Source organism: Bufo gargarizans, chromosome 6 (genome assembly GCF_014858855.1).
Source record: "Bufo gargarizans isolate SCDJY-AF-19 chromosome 6, ASM1485885v1, whole genome shotgun sequence".
Taxonomy (NCBI): domain Eukaryota; kingdom Metazoa; phylum Chordata; class Amphibia; order Anura; family Bufonidae; genus Bufo; species Bufo gargarizans.
This window is the reverse complement of record NC_058085.1, coordinates 155,970,507-155,995,845: the sequence shown is the minus strand read 5'-3', so window position 1 is coordinate 155,995,845 and position 25,339 is coordinate 155,970,507. Positions and strand designations below refer to the sequence as shown.

The window sequence follows — 25,339 nt, the reverse complement described above, 5'->3', positions numbered from 1 at the left end:
CCGACACTGCGCATGCGCTAGCTCGCGCATCGCGAGATTTCAGCGCTCCAGCTCTGTGACGTCAGCCAGCAAGGAGGAGATTCGGAGGACGCGGGGCGGTGCTGGGCTCCTTTCCGCTTGACTCATCTCCGGCTACAGGACTCATATCAGGTCATTTGCATATCAATCAAAACTTTTTTTTAACACAAAAGCACACAGAGCTATGGGGACTGGGTACTGCAGATGTGCTAGTGGCCATCTAGCAGCCCATGTCCCCAGCTCTATGCGCAAAATCCTGGTGACAGGTTTCCTTTAACGCTAGTGTGAAAGTACCCTTCCTACATGACAGCAGTAAAGAGGAGTTTTAATGAAGCTTGTGCACTAAGCTCTAAGTTTAAAGCATGTGGGACTGATGGACAGCTGAGTACAGTCTTCATCAGTCCAATAGACTTTGTACTGTAGTACTCATGCTTGACCACCGATTATTCAAACTCCTCCCTGTGGTTGTGTATGCAGGAGGTACAAGGGACATAGGACCCCCATTCTCATGATGAGTGAATGTCCCAGAGCTGGCACTTATCCTATGTATAGCTGATAAATGTGGATTCTGGGAAATAATTCCATATAATTGTAAACCCAATCCCTTAGTGACCAGCCTGTTTTTGGCCACTTTGGTTTTTTCATTGTCACATTACCAGAATCACAGCATTATATCCACTACATCGGAAGATATAGCTATTGGAAGTTGAGGTTATGACCCACTGTCCTACGTGACCAACTCCCTCTGAGGGCAATGTCAGAGCACACTCCTCTTGAGAAGGACCTCTCACAGAAGCATCAGGCCTTCTCAAACAGCTGATCAACCGGGGTACCGGGTGTCTGACCCCAACCCATCAGATACTCATAGAGGATAGGTCCTCGTTTCCAGAAGTCTGATAACACAAAGACATGATAATGTTTGTAGTACAAGCACCTTTAGACCAGGATTTTGTCCAGTGCATTGCATGTGGAAATGTAATGTTATAGCTGATGTACTGGGAACCCACAGGGGAAAATGTGGTTTGCTGCCAATATCCATATCATATCCTGAGTGCACTGGATACTTCAGAAGGAGTTGTTTCTGTCAGACTTCAAAGCCTATGATGGCTGCACGTGTTGTGTGTTTGGTCCTCATTATACCCCGCCTGAGCTAGAAGCAGCGCCATGTGGATGTTTAGCCATAGGAGGGAAGGGAAAGTACTGTATATCTGTCAGGCTACACGCTGAGACTGCTTGTAAAAGGATGAGCCAGGAACACACACCCTTATGTGAAACTTGCAGGGGAGCTGACTTGGCTACATTACAAGAATGAGGATGAAATAATTCTCGTTACAGGAAGGTCTGATATTTAACTTCTCTCTTCAATTAGTTTTTAGTCTGTGGAATGGAATGGATGTCTTGGTGCTGGCTTGTAAATGTTGTAGCCATTCAGTTCATTGCCCTAAATACTCAAGGAAGAGTGGCTTGTTGGTGCCCTACTGGCACCACGGGTACAGCCGCCACCAACTCACCCTGGGTGCTCTGTTGGATAATGCATATAAGTTGTCTTCTGTTTTCCTTCCGTAGTGTAGTAACCTTTCTCTGGTATTGTAATACAAGTAGACACAAAAGGCATGACGTAGGATCGGATTCAGGATATTTAGTGTAAGATTTGGGTGGAGAGGTCTTCATTCATGTAAAAATATCTGGGTAATATTGCCCTGCGTCTGTCTGACTGATGGCATGTCTCTCACTTGCTTGGGATTCTGGTATGTATATGTTAATGAATAGACCGACTGCATTTCTCAGAAAGCCTAAGCATACATTTTTAACGTTCACTTCTGTTTCCTCTGGTTTATGGCAGTGTCTTCCCCCTTTTTTTTTGCATGACTGTTGTTGGATATTAATTTAAAAAATTGCCCCCTTTAGAAGGGTTTTGTCATCTCACTATCGCTAGGATATGCCATCAAAGTCAGATAGGTGCAGGTCTCAGAGGTAGGACACCTATCTCCAGAACTGGCCACCAAAAGTGAAGAAGCACGCTTCAGAAGTCCCATAGAAATTAACGGAGAGCGCACCACACAAGCGCAGCCACCAATACATTCACTTGTATGGGATTGCAGGAGATGGGCTCAGCTATTTTTAGCAATCCCATAGAAATTAATGGAAAGCAGCTGCTCTCTCAATTTTCCTTCCATGTCACATGTAATTTAAACATGTAGTTTAGAAATCTAAAATCCTGCAGTTTTTGCGCTGGCCATTAAGCAATCATCCTATTAACATAGGCAGGATTGCAATAAAAGATACCACCTCTAACACAGGATCCACAATTTACAATCGTTCATAGCCACAGCTTATCTACTCCCCCTCCCTGCACAATTGCCTCTGCACAGGTCAGAGAGCATGCCTAGAGAACTGTCTGCTCCAGTCTATTATCTGTTGTACCTGTGGCTGCTGTAAAGCATATCGCTAAACAGGGAGTCACATAGTATTTTTTTTATTTTTTTATAAATACCGTTAGACTGTTACATGGAAATTTGTAAAGCAATGGCATTAAAAAGTCACAAAATGTGCATGTCATATTTCTTCGCAAACTGCAACTTTTAGTGCTTCTTGACACTTTTCTAAAGTGGCAAGAAAAGGGGTGAAACTTAGCTGAGGGGCGGAGCCTTTGTGGCCCGCTGAATTTACTATATTTGCATAAATTACAGCTCCAGTGTATGTCAGTTAGTAGGTTCTCAGTTGTCACCTTCACTATATAGACTATTGCTTTATAATGAGTTGCGTCACTAAAGAGTCCGTGTATGTCAAAAATTATGCATTTCTTCCCAAATAAATGGCATGCTAAAACAAGGTGGTGCAGCAAATGGGGAGTATTATAATGGCTTGTGTTTTAAGCAAAATCTCATAATATTTTCTGTAAAGTATAAGATGGCTGTAAATGTAAATCCACAGTCTAGTACTAGTAATGGCACACAAAGGATAATTATGTGCGATGTGTCCTCATCCATACAAGACTACATAAGCTCAGCATGCTGACCCGTTTCACTTCACAAAGGAAGTATTTAACTGAAGAAATAAAATGTCCGTTCCGCCTGATGTGGAAGAACTGTCAGCAAAAACTGTTTATCCAAATAGATCTGTACTTGCCTATGCTAATAAATGTGAATTTGTCAAATGGGCCCAGCCAAGTAAACAAAGGAACAGCGAGAACCAGCTGTCTCCGATTTCAGTGGTGAGCTGGGCATTGCTGAGTTAGCAGTCTTCTGACCGATACAGATGGAAAATAAGACCTGGAAAGTCAGACTTTTCCAACACTGGAAAGCGATTTATGCATTTTCTCACTTGGCACTATTAGTTATAATTACTGCAGTTCAGCTCACCTTCTGTAGTCTTGCTAAATTTGAGGCTGTGGAAATGCATTGTAAACTGTTCTGTGATGGCTTCCATTATAACTTGCTGCAGGAAAAGTTCCTTTTCAGCGGTGATGTGTTGATTCGGACCAAGATATACTTATTAAAGAGGCAACCTACAGGGAGTGCAGAATTATTAGGCAAGTTGTATTTTTGAGGATTAATTTTATTATTGAACAACAACCATGTTCTCAATGAACCCAAAAAACTCATTAATATCAAAGCTGAATATTTTTGGAAGTAGTTTTTAGTTTGTTTTTAGTTTTAGCTATTTTAGGGGGATATCTGTGTGTGCAGGTGACTATTACTGTGCATAATTATTAGGCAACTTAACAAAAAACAAATATATACCCATTTCAATTATTTATTTTTACCAGTGAAACCAATATAACATCTCAACATTCACAAATATACATTTCTAACATTCAAAAACAAAAACAAATCAGTGACCAATATAGCCACCTTTCTTTGCAAGGACACTCAAAAGCCTGCCATCCATGGATTCTGTCAGTGTTTTGATCTGTTCACCATCAACATTGCGTGCAGTAGCAACCACAGCCTTCCAGACACTGTTCAGAGAGGTGTACTGTTTTCCCTCCTTGTAAATCTCACATTTGATGATGGACCACAGGTTCTCAATGGGGTTCAGATCAGGTGAACAAGGAGGCCATGTCATTAGATTTTCTTCTTTTATACCCTTTCTTGCCAGCCACGCTGTGGAGTACTTGGACGCGTGTGATGGAGCATTGTCCTGCATGAAAATCATGTTTTTCTTGAAGGATGCAGACTTCTTCCTGTACCACTGCTTGAAGAAGGTGTCTTCCAGAAACTGGCAGTAGGACTGGGAGTTGAGCTTGACTCCATCCTCAACCCGAAAAGGCCCCACAAGCTCATCTTTGATGATACCAGCCCAAACCAGTACTCCACCTCCACCTTGCTGGCGTCTGAGTCGGACTGGAGCTCTCTGCCCTTTACCAATCCAGCCACGGGCCCATCCATCTGGCCCATCAAGACTCACTCTCATTTCATCAGTCCATTAAACCTTTGAAAAATCAGTCTTGAGATATTTCTTGGCCCAGTCTTGACGTTTCAGCTTGTGTGTCTTGTTCAGTGGTGGTCGTCTTTCAGCCTTTCTTACCTTGGCCATGTCTCTGAGTATTGCACACCTTGTGCTTTTGGGCACTCCAGTGATGTTGCAGCTCTGAAATATGGCTAAACTGGTGGCAAGTGGCATCTTGGCAGCTGCACACTTGACTTTTCTCAGTTCATGGGCAGTTATTTTGCGCCTTGATTTTTCCACACGCTTCTTGCGACCCTGTTGACTATTTTAAATGAAACGCTTGATTGTTCGATGATCACGCTTCAGAAGCTTTGCAATTTTAAGAGTGCTGCATCCCTCTGCAAGATATCTCACTATTTTTGCCTTTTCTGAGCCTGTCAAGTCCTTCTTTTGACCCATTTTGCAAAAGGAAAGGAAGTTGCCTAATAATTATGCACACCTGATATAGGGTGTTGATGTCATTAGACCACACCCCTTCTCATTACAGAGATGCACATCACCTAATATGCTTAATTGGTAGTAGGCTTTCGAGCCTATACAGCTTGGAGTAAGACAACATGCATAAAGAGGATGATGTGGTCAAAATACTCATTTGCCTAATAATTCTGCACTCCCTGTATAAAGCCATTGTGGAGCCTATGAATAGCACCCATCAACTGTGATGTGCCTAAAAAAAGATCCATTTATGCTTTTTGAGATGATTCAAAGAGGCATCTCCCAAGAAAGAGAGCCACCTTCCCAGCGCCACCTATTGGAAGTGGTCTCCTATGAGTCAAGGTCTGACTTTCCAACAAGCCTTGGGGTGCTCCCCTCGTCAGTACGGAGTAGGATTCTGGCTGGCTCAGTGCAATGCTTAGGCAGGGTTCTGAAACTCCTTAGAGACCTGTTATGTATTGAGACTTTACTGGAAGTACTCCATAGTATGGAGACTTATTGGCAATGCTTCATGGGAGAAGTGTACTCACCCCGAAACAGCTGTGTATGGATGGATATCTGGCTTTGCTATATTCCCTTGTCAAATCCTGAGGATTGTTGGAAAGTTTGTTTTTTTTAACTCATAGAGGGCCACTTCCAATAGGTGGCGCTGGGGAGACTATTCTCTTTCTTGGGAGATACCTCTTTGAATATTAGTTTTCCCATGGAGCGTTGTCAATAAGTTTTCATACCCTGGAGTACTTTGGCCAGTTACATCTGCTTGAGCAACACAACACTAGCTGGGACCAGAAGTGGAGCAGGACCATGGAAAGGTGTTTTTGTTTTTTAATAGGGGGAACAGGTTAGGACCATTGGGATTGTAGGCTCTTAAAAGGAACCTGTCACCGGGATTTTGGGTATAGAGCTGAGAACATGGGTTTCTAGATGGCCGCTAGCACATCCGCAATACCCAGTCCCCATAGCTCTGTGTGCTTTTATTGTGTAAAAAAAAAAGACTTGATACATATGCAAATTAACCTGAGATTAGTCAGAGCTTGAAAATATGACTCTGACTCTTCTCTGGTCACACAAGTAAGATATGACTCTTATGTTAATTTGCATATGTATCAAATCGTTTTTTTGACACAATAAAAGCACACAGAGCTATGGGGACTGGGTATTGCGGATGTGCTAGTGGCCATCTAGCAACCCATGTCCTTAGTTCTATACCCAAAATCCCGGTGACAGGTTCCCTTTAAGTTGGACACCCCATTTTACTCTTTTAATATTTTAATCATTAAATTTATAGCAGAGTTTAAGGGGAATTTCCACGACTAGTGTCAATGACATACCCTTAGGATAAATTGGCAGTGGTTTGACTGCTTGCATGCCTGCCCATCAGCTGTTTTTATGAGCTGTGGCACAGGAACCAGGCATCTTGACTTACACAGCTTCGTACATTGTATTGTGGCCTTACCTGGGTACCTCATCGCTGCTTCCATTCAGGTGAATGAGAGCAGCACCACAAGAAGGCTACTTTCACACTGGCATTTCTGGGTCCGCTTGTGAGATCCGTTTCAGTGCTCACACAAGCGGTCCAAAACGGATCAGTTTAGCCCCAATGCATTCTAAATGGATAAGGATCCGTTCAGAATGCATCAGTTTGTCTCCGTTCAGCCTCCATTCCGCTTTGGAGGCGGACACCAAAACCATTTTGATGTCCGTCTGACAAAACTGAACCAAACGGATCCGTCCTGACTTACAATGTAAGTCAATGGGGACACAATATGGTGCAATTGAAAACTGATCCGCCTCCCATTGACTTTCAGTGTAAGTCAAAATGGATCCGTTTGCATTGAGATGAAAATTGTGATTGCACGTGAAATTCTTCAGTGCACCTTCATTGTTTTCTGCATTTTGCATCATGTAATTAATTTCTTGACATGTAGCCCACAGCCCAAATATCGACCTGTTGTTTTAAGTTGTTAACAATCAGTTCATATGTGATCACGTATCTATTGTACATGTTGATGACTGTATCATAAAATACTATTATACAGTCATTTCAGACTAGGGGACTTTTTTATTTTTGTAGTTATTTTATCCCGCAATTGTAGCGGGTATTGTCGGTTCTCTTATGACTGTAAACCTGTTGAAAACTTCTATAAAAACTCAATGTTTAAAAAAACTGGTAAAAATCATATTATTTATTTAGCTGATGCACGCATTTAACAATATTGCAATCTGAGTAGATGTGAATTTTCATTTTAAACCTTCTTCTGATACTATTCTTCTTCCATCTTTGCAGGTGGATCATGCCAAGGTTCTGCACTACATTGGAGCCGGAGTAGCCTTTCCAACCAGTATGTTGTTCATCTTTTTCCAGTGTATTCTGACATACCGTATGGCACACGCCCATTGGTACTGCTGGACTGGTCATCTACGCAGCCTTCTGACACTCTTTGGTCTGGTTATATTAGTGCTCAGTATCCTTTTCAGCGACCTACAAGAGGCTGTTTCTCAAGTTATATTTGTTCATTTGTACTGTGTAGTGTTGAGTGAATCAAAGTTAAAGGGAACCTGTCACCTCCAAAAACCATCCCAAGCCGCCAGCAGTACCTGAGAGTAGCCAGCAGTGTGTTTCCGGCGATCGTTTTCTTCCTGAAGGCAGATGAAGCAAAAGATCAGAAAACGTTCTTTTATTCCCTGCCCGGTGCGCTTCTCCAGACATGCTTGAAGTCAAGTGGGCAGCGGCCTCCTTGCTTCAAGTCAAGGTAACCACGCCCCCTTCGCTGTGACTGACAGACGGCTGTTCTGCAAAGGCAGCTGAACTCTCTGCATAAGCGCTGTCAGTCACAGCGAAGGAGCACGGAAGGGGGCGTGGTTACCGTCACCTGAAGCAAGGAGGCCGCTCCCCACTTGACTTCAAGCATGTGTGGAGAAGCGCATCGGGCAGGGGATAAAAGAACGTTTTCTGATCTTTTGCTTCATCTGCCTTCAGGAAGTAAACGATCGTCTGAAACACACTGCTGGCTACTCTCGGGTACTGCTGGCAGCTTGGGTTGGTTTCTGGAGGTGACGATCTGAATTTTAGGAAAAAAAATTGGTTTGTCGTGGTCAGGATCAGGGACGTAGATTGAGGAGGGGAGCCTGCAGGGTCACACTGGACCTCGCTTTGTCAGCACTCAGTCATCTGAAACGAATCAATCTTAGCTCCTACAACTCGTCATATCAGGCTGCCGAGACACCTTTGCATAAATTAACACCTAAGTACTCTCTACAGCTACTAGCATTCACAGGGTTAATAAATCAATCTACATAACGCTTCTTCTAAGGTCATGGAATCTTTAGAAGAAGGCTATTATTAAAGTGGAGTTTTAATATTAAAAAAGGACAGTGCGTACAAACAATAGGATTGTCAGAGAAAAGACAAAATAGACAGACACACATATGCACAGTGCAAAATAACTGTGTGTAAAATGAAAGGGATAAAAACAGAACTTAATACGTCACGCGACGGTCAAGTCCGGTTGCAGAAATATCGGTCAGTCCATCAAGCTAGTGATCCCCCCCAAAAAATGACAGTTTGAGTTTCTCCATACCTCTGTTAAAAAGGAGCAGTATCATCCCCCCCCCCCCCCCCCCACCTGTGATGTCAGAGGAGGCCAGGGAGAATGGTAATGACCTTTTATCTTCTTCACCTTAGCAATTTCATATTACCTCCGTCCACTCCGTCTGAATGTCCTGCTTACGTGCGTACAAAGCCTGGCGGAGGTAATGGGAAGATAGATGGAGTTATCTAATTGCTCCCTGTTACTGAGCTGGGATTGATCTGACTTTGATACCGTAGAAGCATATCCATGGCCTGAGTTCTCAGGAGGAAGCACGTGGCTCAAATATGAATTTGTCCACTTATTTCTTTGATGTATATTGCAAGATAGGGGGTTTCCTGTGTGACCTCGGCCCGAAACACTAGCCTTCTCCTGACCCCTCTAATTGTTCTGGTCTGTATAATGCTGGTTATTGACATCTTCACATTTTATGATAGGGCTCTGGTTTCTGTGAAGTTGTTCCATCTTACTGATTTTTATTGCTACAATCTCCAGCCTGGACGGACATGGAAGAGGTGATGACCCCCTACAGGAATGCAGAGAGAAGGGTTGCCTACTCCTAACAATAATTTTAATATCTGGATCCCTGTATCGCCACAGTCATGAAGCCGAATTTCCTTGCGCTTCATGGTAACGAATCAATTTTCCCGAGATGGCAGTAAAAAACAAAACAATACATACTTCATCCGTTTGCTTGCGGAGAAGCCATTGCAGCCATCTTGAGTGAAGAAAACGCGCCAAATCTTGCATCACCATGTCAATACACTGGCTGTGCCAGTCTCTCCATGAGTCCACCCCTGATTAACCCCTGAAAGGCTTCAATGTGTCAGATGCCGCAATTGGTGTTGAACGCAGCATCTGAGGAGTTCAATGACAGGTGGCACCATTGCCATTGCGCCCGCTACATACATTGGAATGCCCGATATTACCAAACCACAAGTAGCTGAATATATGTGTATAAATAGAATAGCTCACCAAAAATGAGAAAACACAAATATAATGTAACTTCATCCTTTATTAATAAAAATACATACAACACACAGTATCTGACATAATAAATAAACTAGCAGCAATACAGGAAAGTGCCTTGACAAAACAGTTCCCCCAGCCACAATACAGACATGGAAACCGGCGCCCGGGGATCTCACTGCACTTACTATTATCCCTGGGCGCCGCTCCGTTCTCCCGCTATGTCCTCCGGTATCTTCAGTCACTACGTTATGGTAGGCGGAGTCTGCCCTTGTTCTGCTGTAGCGCTGGCCAATCGCAGCGCAGAGCTCAAAGCCTAGGAGGTTATTTTCTCCCACGCTGTGAGCTCTGCGCTGCGATTGGCCAGTGCTACAGCAGAACAGGGGCAGACTCTGCCTACCATAACTTAGTGACCGAAGATACCGGAGGGTATAGCAGGATAACGGAGCGGCGCCCAGGGATAATAGTAAGTGCAGAGAGATCCCCGGGCGCCGCTCTCCATGTCTGTATAGTTAGTTCACAGTGTCAGGATCGGTGAAAGGTCCTCTTTAAGGACCTCAGACCTAAAGCCTTTTTATAGGGGTCTTTTTCCCTTAGAAACGTAGCCACCAGTGTCCATGGTCTCTTATTGCAGAACAGTATTATTCATGTGAATGTGACTAATACCAGGACAAGAGTAGTGCTCTTTCTGGGGGTATAAACTAGACCCTTTTTGTAATTCTGAACAACTCCTTTAAACCATTATATTGTGACCTGTCATCTACCAGAGATAGCCTGCATATACAGAGAAACACTCCCCAGAGGCATTTAGGAAATGATTAAACGTATCCAAAATGTTACAGAACGTACTTCACGTAAATGGTTGATATTCACCTAGAAAGTGGTTACTGAATTAACCATTTTACAATAATTGTATTTCAACAGGCAACAGGGCAAATCGCAATGTTTTATAACCACCAAGGTTTGATCTTTGGTTGGCCATCATGTGAGCAAAGTCTTTGTTAGTGGCAGCTTGACTCAGTTGGCTTCAAAAAGGACACTGTAAAATTGCATTGGAGAGTGTTTTAAAAAATGACAAACGTGTGCCAGGAAGGACTTTGAGGATTATGTGAAGCTACAAAACGGCTTTCTTTCTTGGTCTTGTGTTTTGAAATATGACCATTGCTATAGACTTGGTCACACTGTATTGAATGCTCTTCAAATTGCTAAAATACTTAGGGGAGATTTATTATTAATATCCTAAATCTGGACAGTATAAAACTAGACAAGGCAGGCAGAAGCTGTGCCAAATTTATCACTGTGGCGTACGCTATATTATAAACTCTTTGTATCGTGCTAGACATGTTGGACAACTCTTGGTTTATTTTTTTTTAGACACTTTTCAGAACTGTCTAGTGTAAAAAGTGTCTAAAGGTGGGTTCTACAAAGTTCCTTTTGGTCTCCCAGGGTATAAGCCACTACCAGAAGTTTATGGGGGAATCGCGAGAGCCATCAGCCATACAGTTGTTCAGCTGACGGCTATTGACTGTGCATGGCCACCTTTTTATAATCTTCCGTTCATTTGTTCCCAATGCTAAAACTGCTTAGTGTGTGCCCAGCACTGTTTGGAGCCAACTGGTCAGCACATGCTTTTATACAGGGCATACACCAAGAGTATCAGCCTGTACTAATCTCTTTGGATTTACTAGCTCAAAGAATCTTATTACAGCAATTATCTGGAGTTTATCAGAGGGATCAGCTACTTTTCTCCAGGAAACTTGACAATAAGCAGACCTTTGAATGTGTTTAGGCTCGCTGTATTTTTGGAATACTTGTACAACATGTTTTTCACCCCCCTTCAGATCTATTTAAAAAAAACAACTCTGTAAGGCCTTGTGTGCACATGGGGTGATGCAGTTCAGAACTTCAGCACAACAAAATAAATGTGTTAAACTGATTTTTATAGTAGTTTTGCAGGTTTTCTTTCTTACATTCAGTACAGCACACAGTACCATGCAAAACATATATGTGCAGTTGGAATACTGCAGCTCAGTTGCCTAACCTTGGGCACGCCATGGGACATGTGTTAGAATATAATATATACAAGACGTAGATACAATCAGCTGGCCTGCATGAGATGTTAACTACGATGCATGAGCTACAATGCAGCAGCGTTGCGAAATCCAAAATGAAAAGTCAGTGCCATGATCGAAACGCGTTGATCATAGTACAGCATAAGCCACTGGGATTTTTTACATTAATAAAGATAGTATTGTTTTAATCCGTGTGTTTGACGACTTTGCGTTTTATATGTTTTATAATTAGAGGTGAGCAAAGTAAAATTCGATTTGGCTGCTTCGCCAAATTTTACAAAAAAAAACTGGTTTGTGACAAATTACTTTGTCACAAAGTGCAGTTCTTTGTAAGTAGTGGGTGCAATGACCTGGAGCAGCGATTGCGCCACTCCCGGTCATTGTACCCCTCAATTGCTGCATTTATACATTAGAGTGTAAAAAATAAAAGAATAAAATACTCTATCCATTTTCTCGCGACGGGTGGGCCGCTTCCGTCTTGCTTGAAGGTTTGATGTGAACTCTTTAGCAGCCTGAGATGATGTCATCACGCCGGCCAGCGCACGGGATTTCGGCCGAGATCTTTAACCGAGATGGTGGCGGGCGCAACCTGACTACACCACAGGAAGGCATCATGTTCTTTCCTAGAACTAATGCTAGGATAGTGGAGAATCTCTTGGTAATGAGCATTCTTTTTTTATTGAGTGTTTGGAGGGGAGGAGAAAAAATTCTTAAGAAGTGCACATCTTCGGAGGACCATGCAGCAGAAAATGTGATCTGCGCCAGACTGAAATCTACTCCTAGTAATTTACTCCAGTTTCCTAGGTATTACTGAATTTGTCTGGCAGCATTGGTATCAATCACCCCTTCCTACACATGCACCACCCAGTTTTTAGAACAAAAAGGAGAAACTTACTTTTCGACATCACATGAAGCATTAATTTAACATTCCGTGCTTTTCTCATAGGTTATCTAATGATTAATGTAAGACATTGCAATCTCTTTCTAACAAAGCTAGAACCAGCCCTGTCCCTTACATGGATTCAGAGATCTCCCCATTCGTTGCTCCAATTATTCTGCTAGATTTATTTCAAGTTGGCAGCTTAGGAGGGCATGTCCTTTCTGCTGCCAGCGAGTGGCAGCTGAAGGCTGGAACTGAGCATGTGCTTTCATCTCAGTGAGCAGGACAGAAAATTTTGAAAATGAGCAAACTGCAGGTGGCGCTGTACAGATTTCATTGAATAATAATAATAATTTTATGCAATTAGAAAAGTATTCAGAACCAGGTGCTGGTTTTGAAAACTAGAATATTATTCATGGGAACACCCCTTTTAATGTAAAATTTGAGGAACAGTATTGATAAAATTTTGTTGGCATCATATTGTAAACAACTGTATATGACTGATACATTGATCCCAAATGGTTTGGTATGCGTCATCCCTTAAAGGGGTTTTCTCCGGATTTCTATTGATGGCTTATGTGTTATAGGTTTGTTTTTGACCCCTGGGACCCTCCATGATCAAGAAAATGAATGGGCCATTGTGCCAGCTGGAGCACAGTGTCCCCATTCTCTTGCTCCATAAACAATATTGCAGGCATAATTGTGGCTGTACAGCTCAATCCCTTTCACTTGAGTGGGAAGATCTTGAAAACCCCTTCATTTTATTTACCTAACCCCTTCCCTCCAGCCCTACTGTTAAAGACATACAGAACATACAGGGTAATACAGCAACACATACTGTGCCCATTGTGCTTCTCAATACTATACTGTAGAAACAGATGATCCCCCCTCTTGCCCTTACCTGGTGCTGCCTGAGGCAATTGCCTCACCCCGCCTCATGGGTGGTGCACCCCTGGTGACCAGCTATTACCCACTAACCTGCATCACTTGGTGCACTTGCTATTCTATGAGTTTTGGATGACCTCAAGTGCCAAATCGGAATTTCTATATTTGTGATTGATCAATTTAAACAGAAGTACTAAAGCTATCAATAACGTGGTGATAAATATTCTGTACTATCAGTACTCTGAATATTACGCTAAGGCAGGAGATGTGAGGCCAACAGTCACTCAGCTGTGTTATCTGAGAAGAGTTAAATTCCATTTTGCATTTTATTGTTGTCCATCATCCTGAATGCGCTCTTCTTTATATAGCATGCATGTATATTTCAAATCAATAATACAACTGCATTAGATGGATATACTATTTGATTTTTGAAACGTCTGTATTATATTAGAAGCATGCTTAGGCGGGGTGAGTAGAAGTTTCAGCAGTACCTTGCCTTAGTAATTATTTGAAAAAAATATCTTGTGTAATTTATATGCACAATTGTGTTACATGGGACATATATTAAATCATAAAAGTAGGTTACCTACAGTATTATAGAATGGCATAAATGAATATCTAATATAGTCGAACTATTGGAACTGCTTCCTTTACAAGATGAAACTAGTTTGCTAACAGAGCAGGGAATCTGGCCAGTTTACAGTTCACGTTAGAATGGTTTCCTTACCTGACTTTAGGTGCAGATTAGGGATGAGCGAATCGACTTCGGATGAAACATCCAAATTCTATTTGCATAAAACTGTTTGAATACTGTACGGACCAAGCGCTCCGTACAGTATTAGAATGTATTGGCTCAGATGAGCCGAAGTTATTACTTTGCGAAGGCTCAGGAGACCTTTTCCCAAACTCTGGGTTGGTTCCAAGTGGAACCGAACCCAGAGAATTTTTTACCGAAATGTTTTTTTTTTGCAGTAGAAATTGATTCATGAAGTTATTATACAAAGTATGGCAAGACTTCGAAGTAATAATTTCGTCTCATAGGAGCCAATACATTCTAATACTGTACAGAGCTCCGCTCCGTACAGTATTCAAACTTAGTTTTATGCAGATTCGCTCATCCCTAGTGCAGATAATAGAATAATGAGGGTAAAATAGAGAAAAAGGGGTTTCCACTCTGACTGTTCCCTGGTCCCCTCTAGTGTGAAGTAGTGATGTGTGATCCCCTCTTTTGAGAAGCTTTCCTTTTATTTTTCAACATATATTAGGCTGTTACTGTTAGAAATGTTGTAGGAGTCACTATATTTTATGCATTTTGAGACTTTACTAGCTTCTTTGGCAGATAGGATACACACACAGGTAATAAAACCTACTTTCTAAATTAATTACCTCCTATGTATTTGTACCCCAAAAAAGAGGCTGGTAAATCCTTGAAACGCGCGACTCAAGATTTCTGACCAAATCGGCCTAATTTGTGTCGCAAAAAGGAATGTACCTCAAAGGAGGAATCATATTTTGACTTTTTAAAATCTGAGTCTCCTGTCCAGTTGTACAGTGACACTTGGACCAGATCCTAGGTGGTAAACTCTCTAACGTTCAATGCTTTCATGGTTGTTGTGTGCGATATGCACAGTTCTATCGGAAGCATAAACCTGTACTAAATCTTATTACATTGCCCTTATGTGTCCTTTTTACTCCATCAAGTCTTTGGTTACGCTGCTCCAGCCATGACATGTATTTTCAACACATGACTGCAGCAAACCCTTGTTGAGGCTCATTTGGCTCAGCATATGTGAAAATGACTTCATCTTATTCTCACTGATGGCTTAGTTTCCTGTAGTTTCTAATTGTTTTTAACTTTCACTGAATTCCTGTTGAGCGTCTGTGTATACATAGCCGCCAATTAAAAAATATAAAGCTGCAGTGTAAAATCTCGGTGATGGAGGGACCTGAGAACAGTAGTTTGTACCACTAATGAGATGAGGTGTCCTTCAGACTACCCTGAACTTTGTATCTTGGACTACCATGCAACTAAAAGCCCCCATATACATTCATGTATTGTTGGTCGAACCCACGAGAATGATGAAAACCCTATTGTGTATGGGGAGCTCATGCTAACAGATGTTGTCAGGGGAGGGAAGAATTAGGCAAAATGTTTTAGTTTTTTTTTTCCAATTCTTATGTTTTCCCAGAAGATAAAGCCCTGCCAGATGTGTCTGGAAGCGGCTTTCTTCTGTCCCTGTTGAACACGCGTTCGGCGGCATTGTATGTGTATGGGGGAGAAGGCAGAAATAGCTGTCGGATCAATAATCACACAGCTCAAAGCTATTGTATGTGTATGGCCAGCCTAAGCGGCAGTCTATGATCTTAGCTGTTGCATGCTCCAAAACCAGAGGCAAAGGCTTAGAGCACTCTGAAAGACGCCGCTGCACCTTCTGTGCTTTTAGTAAAGCTTCAGGTATCCTTTAATTATCTATTCTTCCATTTATCTTAAAATGATTAACAAAGGACAGGCCAACTTGGAATAGTTTAAAGTAAATATTCCAATAACATTTGATATACTGTCTGTACAGTTTAACAGGTGCTAGTGTACTTTGGTTTGGGATGGAGTATGGAAATAAGTAATAAGTCAATGAATGTTGCTGGGTTAGTTAAATTGCAAAAAAAAATAGTTTAAAAGCAAGTGATTAACTAAACTAAACTTTCCAGGCTCCCTTTACCTGCACTTATTTATATTTTGTGTATATTTGTTTATTTGCTTTAAAAAATTAATTAACTATAGGTACAAGATCATAGACAACCCATATCGGAGATATCATGCTCACAATTCAGTATTGCATGCAAGATTATAATTAAAGCGCTTATCCCACGAAAAATATTCAACACATTTCAAACCAATATCTGCATACTTTTGCAGTTGTGTGTAATAAAAAAATGTAGTATAGCCACTGAATTATGTAAATAAAAGGCATCTATATATGTATCACAGCTGCTGTTTGTTGTTTTCCTCCTCTCTGGCCTCTCTACTGAGGTGGACGCACATGCTCAGTTCCATCCTTCAACTGCCACCAGCCAGATCTTCTGTTAGAAGCTGTGACCATTATAGGACACGTCCCCCGAGCTGCCAGCCTGAAATAAATATAGCAGAGTAGTTGAAACAATGAATGTGGAGATCTCTGGATCCATGTCTGGTTCAGGGCTGGTTTTAGATTTGTTAGAAAGAGATGGTCATGTACTATATGATGTCTAATTTAAACCTCTTCAACAAAAAAAAAAAGGGTTATGCAGGGGAGAGAAGAGAGGAACTTTCAATGGTGTTCAAGATGGATCCGTCATGGCTATGTTAAAGATAATACAAACAGATCGGTTCTGAACGAATGCAGACGGTTGTATTATATGAACGGATCCGTCCATGACGGATTCGCCCAAAATGCAAGTGTGAAAGTAGCCTAATAGTGTGCGCATGACCAGATGGTTCAGAATCCAAAAGAACTGCAGGATTGTTCTGTAAATAATACAGATGACAGGGTACAGCCAATTTACACTGCATTCTTCCTAAAGTCATTCCAAGGTTGCCAAGCCAAGTAAAATGCATGCAGGACTTTTTTGTCCGGTAAAATGGTTCTTGAATAGAACCTAAACGGACTCCATTGTATTCAATGAAGTCTTTTAAGCCTTTAGGTTGTCAGTTATGTGCCAAATCTGGCTCTTCTGCTCCTCTAACAAAGCAGAACAACACACTAAATTGTTAATTGTGCTGTTTGGATTTTATAATGTACATAATAATGTGATTGCTGTGTTTCCCTTCTCCCTAGCAGAGACCTTGATAATAAGGAGGATTACGGAGCTAGGAACAGGCTAATCTGATTTCTGACTACAATGATTTCTCTTGTATTTCTGGTTGTCCTGAAAAATAGTAAATGTAATTCTTGGTCTGGATTCTTGCCTTTTTTTTTTTTTTTTGCTTATAATAGTCTGAATTATCTTTAATACCCCATAAAACAGACTAGGTCAATCCCGTTGATCTGCTTTACTTTTTCTAAAAGTAAATACCGAATAATTGCTCATTGCTTTGATTGATTGTTATAAGTTTTAGTGCATATATTAAGCTGGGTTCACATTAAGTTTTTGCCCCACATTTAATGTATATGTTTGGGGGGGAAAGGGTGCAAAAGTGAAGTATACTATGGCTTTTCCTCTTGCAAAGTCCTGCAAAAAAATTTAAATAAAGCTTATGTTGCCGGAACTGCCTGCTGGATTCGGAAATCCGTGCGCAAACAGATAGCATTTGTAGACGGATCCGGATGCGGATCAGTCTCTCAAATGCATTGCAATACCGGATTCGTCTCTCTGGTGTCATCCGGAAAAACTGATCCGGTATTTATTTTTTTCACATTTTTAAAGGTCTGCTTTTTTTCGGAAAACGTGTTGCTTTAATGCATTTCAATGGAAATTAATGTCATCAAATGTTCTGGAATTTTGGCCAGAGAAAATACCGCAGCATGCTGCATTATTTTCTCCGGCCAAATACCGTAAGAGGGACTGAACTTAGGACATCCTGATGCATACTGAATGGATTGCTCTCCATTCAGAATGCATTAGGATAAAACTGAGGCGTTTGTTTCCGGTATTGAGCCCCTAGGACGGAACTCAAGTGTGAAAGTACCCTTAGAAACACCTTTTTATATGTTTTTTTTGTGTGTATTTTATAGTGTGCATTGTTTCTTTTACATTTCCTTAACTCTAACTTTATAGGTGGTGCATTATTCATACAGGAAGGCTTTGTGCTTCAGCATATTGCTGCTCTGTGTGAGTGGACCTTCATAATAAATGTTCTAATTTACTATGGAACTTTTGCCTTTGAATTTGGGGCAATCTCTACCGATACCTTCCTGGTCCTCCTAAAAGCAAGCAGGGCTCCGAAGAGCTATAAGGCAGGAACCAGCACTCCAGCAACACCTCATGCGCACAGCACATCTGAGAACATGGCTATGATATGACCGCATCACAGTGTTTTTCTAGACATCATATGCACCCCTGAGCCGCCTTGTAAACCCAAGAGCATCGTCCTTTGCACGGGGGCTCATAACCTTCCTGGCCTCATCACAGTACCAAAAAAGTGAATGAAACGACTAGAAAGCAAATTACTTTTCCTTATGGACAATTCTAAAGTTTGTGGGCTAGCATATTAAGTCTGTTATATGTACAGGGCATTAATGAATTTGCCATATAAAAATTATTTGTATATTTTTTATATAGTTCATTTATATAGTCAAGAATCTCCACAACGAAAGAGCAAGGCCAAAGTTATTGTGTTCGATATAATAGAGGGAGCGGTATTATTGTATATGAAGATGCATTACGAAATAGTGTTGCTTTAAAAAGAATGAATGATACATGCTAGTATATCAGGTGTAATTTGGGCTTATAGACCTTATGCTACCTAGGCCGCCTTTTATAAGTTTGAATAAGAATTGTAGGACCAACAAAACCAGTTTGCCTTAACACCAGACCATCCTTCATAGACTCATTATGCCATTATCCCTGTTAGACATCTGGAATGTATTATATGAGTTTGCCAGGGTTAATAATACGTCTAATTTTCTTCAGCACAGAGCATATGTAAACTTTCTAACGCAGTCCCCAACCTGGTGGCTTACAATTCACCTTTGATCTCCTTCATAAGGCATCATTAGGTGAAGGTTGTGAAGGCTCTGCTTTGTACCGGTATACTGGTACCCAGTGAGACAGTTATTTAAATGGTTTAAATTAATATAAGCAGTGCTAGGTTAAAGATGTGGCAGATTTATTTGACAGATTTTGCACATCTTTGGAACATGTTAGAGTCCCTTTCCTTCTTTGATGCCACCTCTGGTATGCTTTAAAGAAGTATTTTGTGCTAAAAAAAAAAAAAAAAAAACTGCCGCACTCCACAAAATAAATCTTTCACATTTTACAGCTTGACAAGTCCACGTTCTAGAGATGCTTGGCCAATGTGTCACAAATTATAAATCTCTGTGGCAACTTGTGCTGGAAAAGAGAGGCAACAGCATTGATAAATGTACCTCAGTATCTTCTGGACAGACCAGAATGTAGTTTCCAAAAATGATGATAATGTGACCTTATGAAAATTTCATTTAACCTTAAATTAGTTTCTTAGGCTAGGTTCACAGCTTCAGTGCAGGTTCTTTTAGTAACCTCCATCACGGATTCTGGCATAAGTGCAGGAAATAGGCTATTTTGTCTGGCAGAATGATGGACCCCGTTAAAGTCAGTAAGGTCTGTCAAGGAGCAGTCGTTGACCATAGGCCCTGTACTTCAAGTGTTTTCAGGAAAATGTGCAGCAAATGTGAACCTAGTCTTACAAGTGAAACAATTTTACAAAGCTGCTTACCTCAGCTGAGCAGTTTACTGATGACATTAGGTGGTGTTCTAGTGGAATACTACATTACTTGGTCCGCCATGGTTTCCTTGACTGTCTACTGATTGGATTCCCATTGTTGGGTGTTCTGATTCCTGATATATCTGCACAAAGTGAACTGTAAAAAGCTAAAATTGGGACATGCCTGTTTACTTCGCTTATCACGACAACACATATAGTTTATCTCTTTGAAGTAAATCTGGTTTATAATATGTGAAAGTGTAACAGAATTGTTCAAAAATACCTCCAAATGCTCTGAATTTAGTCCAGTTTATTAGTCACCGCTCTTGGTCAATATGACGGCTCATGCAGTATTGTAATAAAGGTCACAAATCATACAGTATACATGAAATCATTATTCAGATATTACGACAATACTATTGTCACAGGTTTACAATACACAGTGCTGCTGCCTTTATATCTGCATATGTAGGAACTTCTTCCTAGCACAAATGGGGGAGATATATCATCTCTTTTGCGACAGAAAAGTGACTTTAAAAAGTCGCAAGCTATGAGTTTCTGAATTTTTTAATGTGACTTTTTGAAAAAGAAAAAGTCGCAAGTGCCTCTTTTTATGTTGCCCTTGCCACTTTTCCAAAAAGTAGTGTCAAGGGCATGGTCGACGGCTGAGACAAATTTATCTTCATTTATGCCAGTTTTCTGGTGCAAATGAAGCCAGAAATCTATGGCGGCTCAGAGCTGCTGTACATTTCTGTGTAGGCACAGAGACTGCAGGAGGATGCTCCAAAATTTATGACGAGACAAGCGCCTCATCATAAATGAGGATTTATCGGAAAACTCCAGTCTTGATGAATCCATCCCCACCAAAATGTCATGTAGAGAAAGAAAAAAAGAATTTAAAACATTTCAATTCTATTGTCATGTTATGTAGCAAAACAAGCTTTCTCCACAGGAGGTGCCTTATTAAATGTCATTACTATGCAAGACTACATTTGATGTGTTGCCCTGTATGTGTACCTTTTCTTTAAGCTTACTTTGATTTCAGTCCTGAAAAGTTAGATTTTATTATTTAAAGGTGTTTTTTTTTTTTGTTTTTTTTTTAATCTATGTCTTTCATATTCTCCTCCATAATCTTTTTTTCTCATGCTCTTCCTGTTCCCCTGCTGGACGTCGTCTACTCCACTGTGGTAATGAAATGCCATCTTAACACATAACTGCAGCAGCCAATCAATGGATACAATGGTGACATGTCACCACTATGGTCAGCAATTGGCTGCCTAGATCACATGATGAGATGATATTATCACCGCAGTGGTCTAAGCATGAACCAGCAAGAAACCAGAGAACTGTCAGCACTGGAGTAATGGTGGGTTTGAAATATGAGATTTATACTATTTTAACCCATATTTATTTCACTCAAAATTAAAGTAAAGTGGTACAGAGTCAGAAAAATGGCTTGACCACAGTATCTTCTTTTTCCCTCCATGTTAAACTCACCGAGCTCCAGGAAGCCATCATTTGGAGATCTGTTGCATAGGGTCTTCTTGGATAGTAATAAAGGGTGCTTTCACTGCAGCAAAAACTGTTGCAGTTTTATGTTACAGATTTGGGTGCGAAATTGCACATCAGAAATCGGCAACACATAGAAAAAGCTGAGGAAATACATTCCATGGTTGAAAACCTGGATGCAGAAGTTCGAGCCATGTATGCATTGCAGATCTCCACTCATAGGAATACACAGTGTAAATTTCTCCAGTGGATTTTTCCTCTATTACGTCAGATATGAAGGCACCCCTATGTCAATATATGAGCACAACTGACCTGTAGGAAGCACAAACATATTCTCTGTGACTAACAAAATAGTGACTTTGTATAAAAAAGCAAATAGTTTGGGCTTGGATGCAGATTTTACCATTCTATTTTCAAATTGGCTAAACTAAAATCTCAAACTTGACAAACTGATGTATTAAAGTTCATGAGAATGCTGATCCCACGTCCCCTGTTTGAACAGAGTGGTGGTCAAGCAAGCCCACCACTTCTCCATTCAAACTGTTTAGGACTGCCAAGTGCAGTCCAATAGAGTTTGAATGGAGTGGAAATGGGTATGCTCGACCACCACTCCATTCAAACAGGGGACGTGGGACCACCATTCTCATAATCTTGGGGGTCCTAATAGTTGAAAACCCACCAGTCTGACAGTTCTCTATCCAATGGATAGGGGATAACTTCTCAATACAGGAATACACTTAATTCCTGGCTTCTTCTTTGGGAAACGGTTTAAGATCTTGGGATTAACAAAGAAATCACCTTTTCAGGTTTTGCATACAGTAAGGCCCCTTTCAGACGAGTGAGTGTTACACTCCGGACTCGCAGAGCTGCTCCCGTCCTGAATTTCCAGCACTCCTGGGGTCGCACAGCATTATATTGATTTATGATGCTATGTAACCCTTATAGTTCTGGAATTTATTGGATAACACTGACATAATGCTGTCACTGTTATCCAATACATTCCAGAACTGTACGAGTTACATAGCATCATAAATCAATGATATGCGACCCCGGCAATGCTGGGAGGTCAGGATGGGAGCTGCACTGTGAGCTCAACACTAACTCATCTGAAACCAGCCTTAGGCTTAAAAGAAAATATGCAACTTTAACTATAAAGTTTAATAAATATGCAACGGGCTGTGTCCTATTTTTGGGGTGTATCAAGCATATGTAAAGACAAAAGAATATGCAAAAAGCATACTCTCTGTGGGAATCCTTTCCGTTTTTGTGCCAATGTGTGTTCACAATGTATTAAATCCTGCAACGTGCAGGGGGACCAGCACTGAATCTTTAAAATGAAATTGCCTGTATTGGGTAAAAAATAAATAAATATTAATTTCATTTCTTGTCCTCTTCACCCGTCTAAACAATTATGTCTCCTATTACTTGTATAGTTTATTCATTAAGTTTGATTGGTAGAAAGCATATGATAAAGTGTACATGAAATCTACTAATTGTAACATCCTAGGACCAACTTGGCTCTGTAATTCTGGTTACACTTGAACAGTCATCCTTTATCTTTGTGAATCAACCAAATGTATTATCTTTTAAAGAATGACCAAAGAAATATTTGTATCCAACTGCTCATTTGTGTAGTGTTTTTTGTTCTTACATTTTCCAAGTTACCTATTGGGCTATTTTGGTTGATATTTTATTACATATCGGTCTGGGTGAGAGTTCCATGGGGGGAATGCTTTGTTGAAAACCCATGGTATTTGTATGTGGCACCACAATCTTTACTGGTTTCTCCAAGGTGGCTTATAAAAACTTTATGTATTCATCAAGTGCAGCAAAAGTGTCCAATGATGATGAAATCAAGATTTCAGTAGAGAGCCCAGTTATGTTTTCTATAGTCATAGTATTTTCCTTGATTTTATTTTTATTTTTTTATCTTGTACAGAGACATGAAATGGTTTGCAGTTGCCTTTATTACATTGGTTATAGGGGCAATTATGACTATTTCTCATAGCCATACAGTCATAGAGTCCTAGCCTGATAAGTTGAGAAAGAGATAATTATATAATATTTTCTGATATAATATTATGAATTGTTGATCACAGAACGGACCAGTCAACCATCGAGGAGTCTGATAATAGTAGCAGTGCAGTCAAGTTAAGTCACAGAACGTCCACCACCCGTACATACTAAATGGTAAAACACTCGGTAACACTGACATGGAAAAGGATCTAGGAATTTTAATAAACAGCAAACTAAGCTGAAAAACCAGTGTCAGGCAGCTGCTGCCAAGGCCAATAAGATAATGGGTTGCATCAGAAGGGGCATAGATGGCCGTGATAAGAACATAGTCCTACCACTTTACAAATCGCTAGTCAGACCACACATGGAGTACTATGTACAGTTCTGGGCTCCTGTAAACAAGGCAGACATAGCAGAGCTGGAGAGGGTCCAGAGGAGGGCAACTAAACTAATAACTGGAATGGGGCAACTACAGTACCCTGAAAGATTATCAAAATTAGGGTTATTCACTTTAGAAAAAAGACTACTGAGGGGAGATCTAATTAATATGTATAAATATATCAGAGGTCAGTACAGAGATCTCTCCCATCATCTATTTATCCCCAGGACTGTGACTGTGACGAGGGGACATCCTCTGCGTCTGGAGGAAAGAAGGTTTGTACACAAACATAGAAGAGGATTCTTTACGGTAAGAGCAGTGAGACTATGGAACTCTCTGCCTGAGGAGGTGGTGATGGTGAGTACAATAAAAGAATTCAAGAGGGGCCTGGATGTCTGGAGTGTAATTACAGGCTATAGCTACTAGAGAGAGATCGTTGATCCAGGGAGTTATTCTGATTGCCTGATTGGAGTCGGGAAGGAATTTTTTTATTCCCCTAAAGTGAGGAAAATTGGCTTCTACCTCACAGGGTTTTTTGGTTTTTTTTTTTGCCTTCCTCTGGATCAACTTGCAGGATGACAGGCCGAACTGGATGGACAAATGTATTTTTTTCAGCCTTATGTACTATGTTACATAAATCATAACCTTTTTTTTCCTATTCAAGATAACTATCAAAAAATGTGTAATATTGGGGTACAGGGGTAGGTCAGTCACACTCACCCTATTGACTTTCCCTGTCCTATAAAGCCCTACCTCAAAACAGAATGGCTGCCCTGATAAGGGCAATCTAGTGTCAGGAACCTCCTAGATGACCCTAACCAGGGATAGAAACCACCGCCAAATCAACATCAGTCGTCCAAAAGAAAGTGGTAGTGATAGTATAAGGGTGCATTCACATCACCGTTTAGCTTTCTGTTCTTCTGATCAATCAGAAGGAGAGAGAAAATAAACTGGATCCAGTAAAAAAAAAACTGATCATGTTTCCTCAGTTGTATATCTGTTTGAGCCATTTCCGGCAGAGATGCAGTACTTTTGTTTCCATCTAAAAAAAAAAAAAAAGGATCTCTGTTGGAAATGGCTTTAACGGATGCCAACTGATTCAACAGGAACCGTTTTTTTTTTTCTCTTTTCTTTTTCTCCCTCTCTTCTTCTGACGGATCAGAAGAATGGAAAGCTAGACGGTGATGTGAATGCACCCTAAATGTCAACCCCCTTGACTTTTTTTTGTGTTTTGTTACATTACCGCCTTAAGTTCAATGTATTTTTAATCAGAATTTTATGTGATGGATCAGAACACAATGGTCTAAGTTGGTGAACTGAAATGAGAAAAATATATAAATAAAACTATTGTTTAGAAATAGAAAACAGAAAATTGGCATGTGCGTATGTATTCACCCCCTTTGTTAGGAAGCCCATAAAAAGCTCTGGTGCAACCAATTACCTACAGAAGTCACATAATTAGTGAAATAATGTCCACCTGTGTGCAATCTTTTTAAAGGCCCCAAAGGCTGCAACACCTAAGCAAGAGGCATCACTAACCAAACACTGCCATGAAGACCAAGGAACTCTCCAAACAAGTAAAGGACAATGTTGTTGAGAAGTACAAGTCAGGATTAGGTTATACAAAAATATCCAAATCTTTGATGATCCCCAGGAGCACCATCAAATATATCATAACCGCGCCATAGAGTTGGGCTTTATGCCAGAGTGGCCAGAAGAAAGCCATTACTTTCAGCAAAAATCAAAAAGGCACGT

At 40.7% G+C, this 25,339-nt stretch overlaps 1 protein-coding gene across 1 annotated transcript in view; it reads left to right on the top strand.

Annotated features, from left to right (window-relative positions):
* The window catches only part of LOC122941205 (transmembrane protein 150A-like), a 123,168-nt gene extending 100,355 nt beyond the window's left edge, over window positions 1-22,813 (top strand). Inside the window, exons 6-7 of the mRNA XM_044298269.1 lie at window positions 7,193-7,370; window positions 18,054-22,813. Coding sequence (XP_044154204.1) covers window positions 7,193-7,370; window positions 18,054-18,298 — 423 coding nt within the window. The 3' untranslated portion in view covers window positions 18,299-22,813. The remainder of the gene's footprint in view (window positions 1-7,192; window positions 7,371-18,053) is intronic.
* The last annotated feature ends 2,526 nt before the right edge of the window (window positions 22,814-25,339 follow it).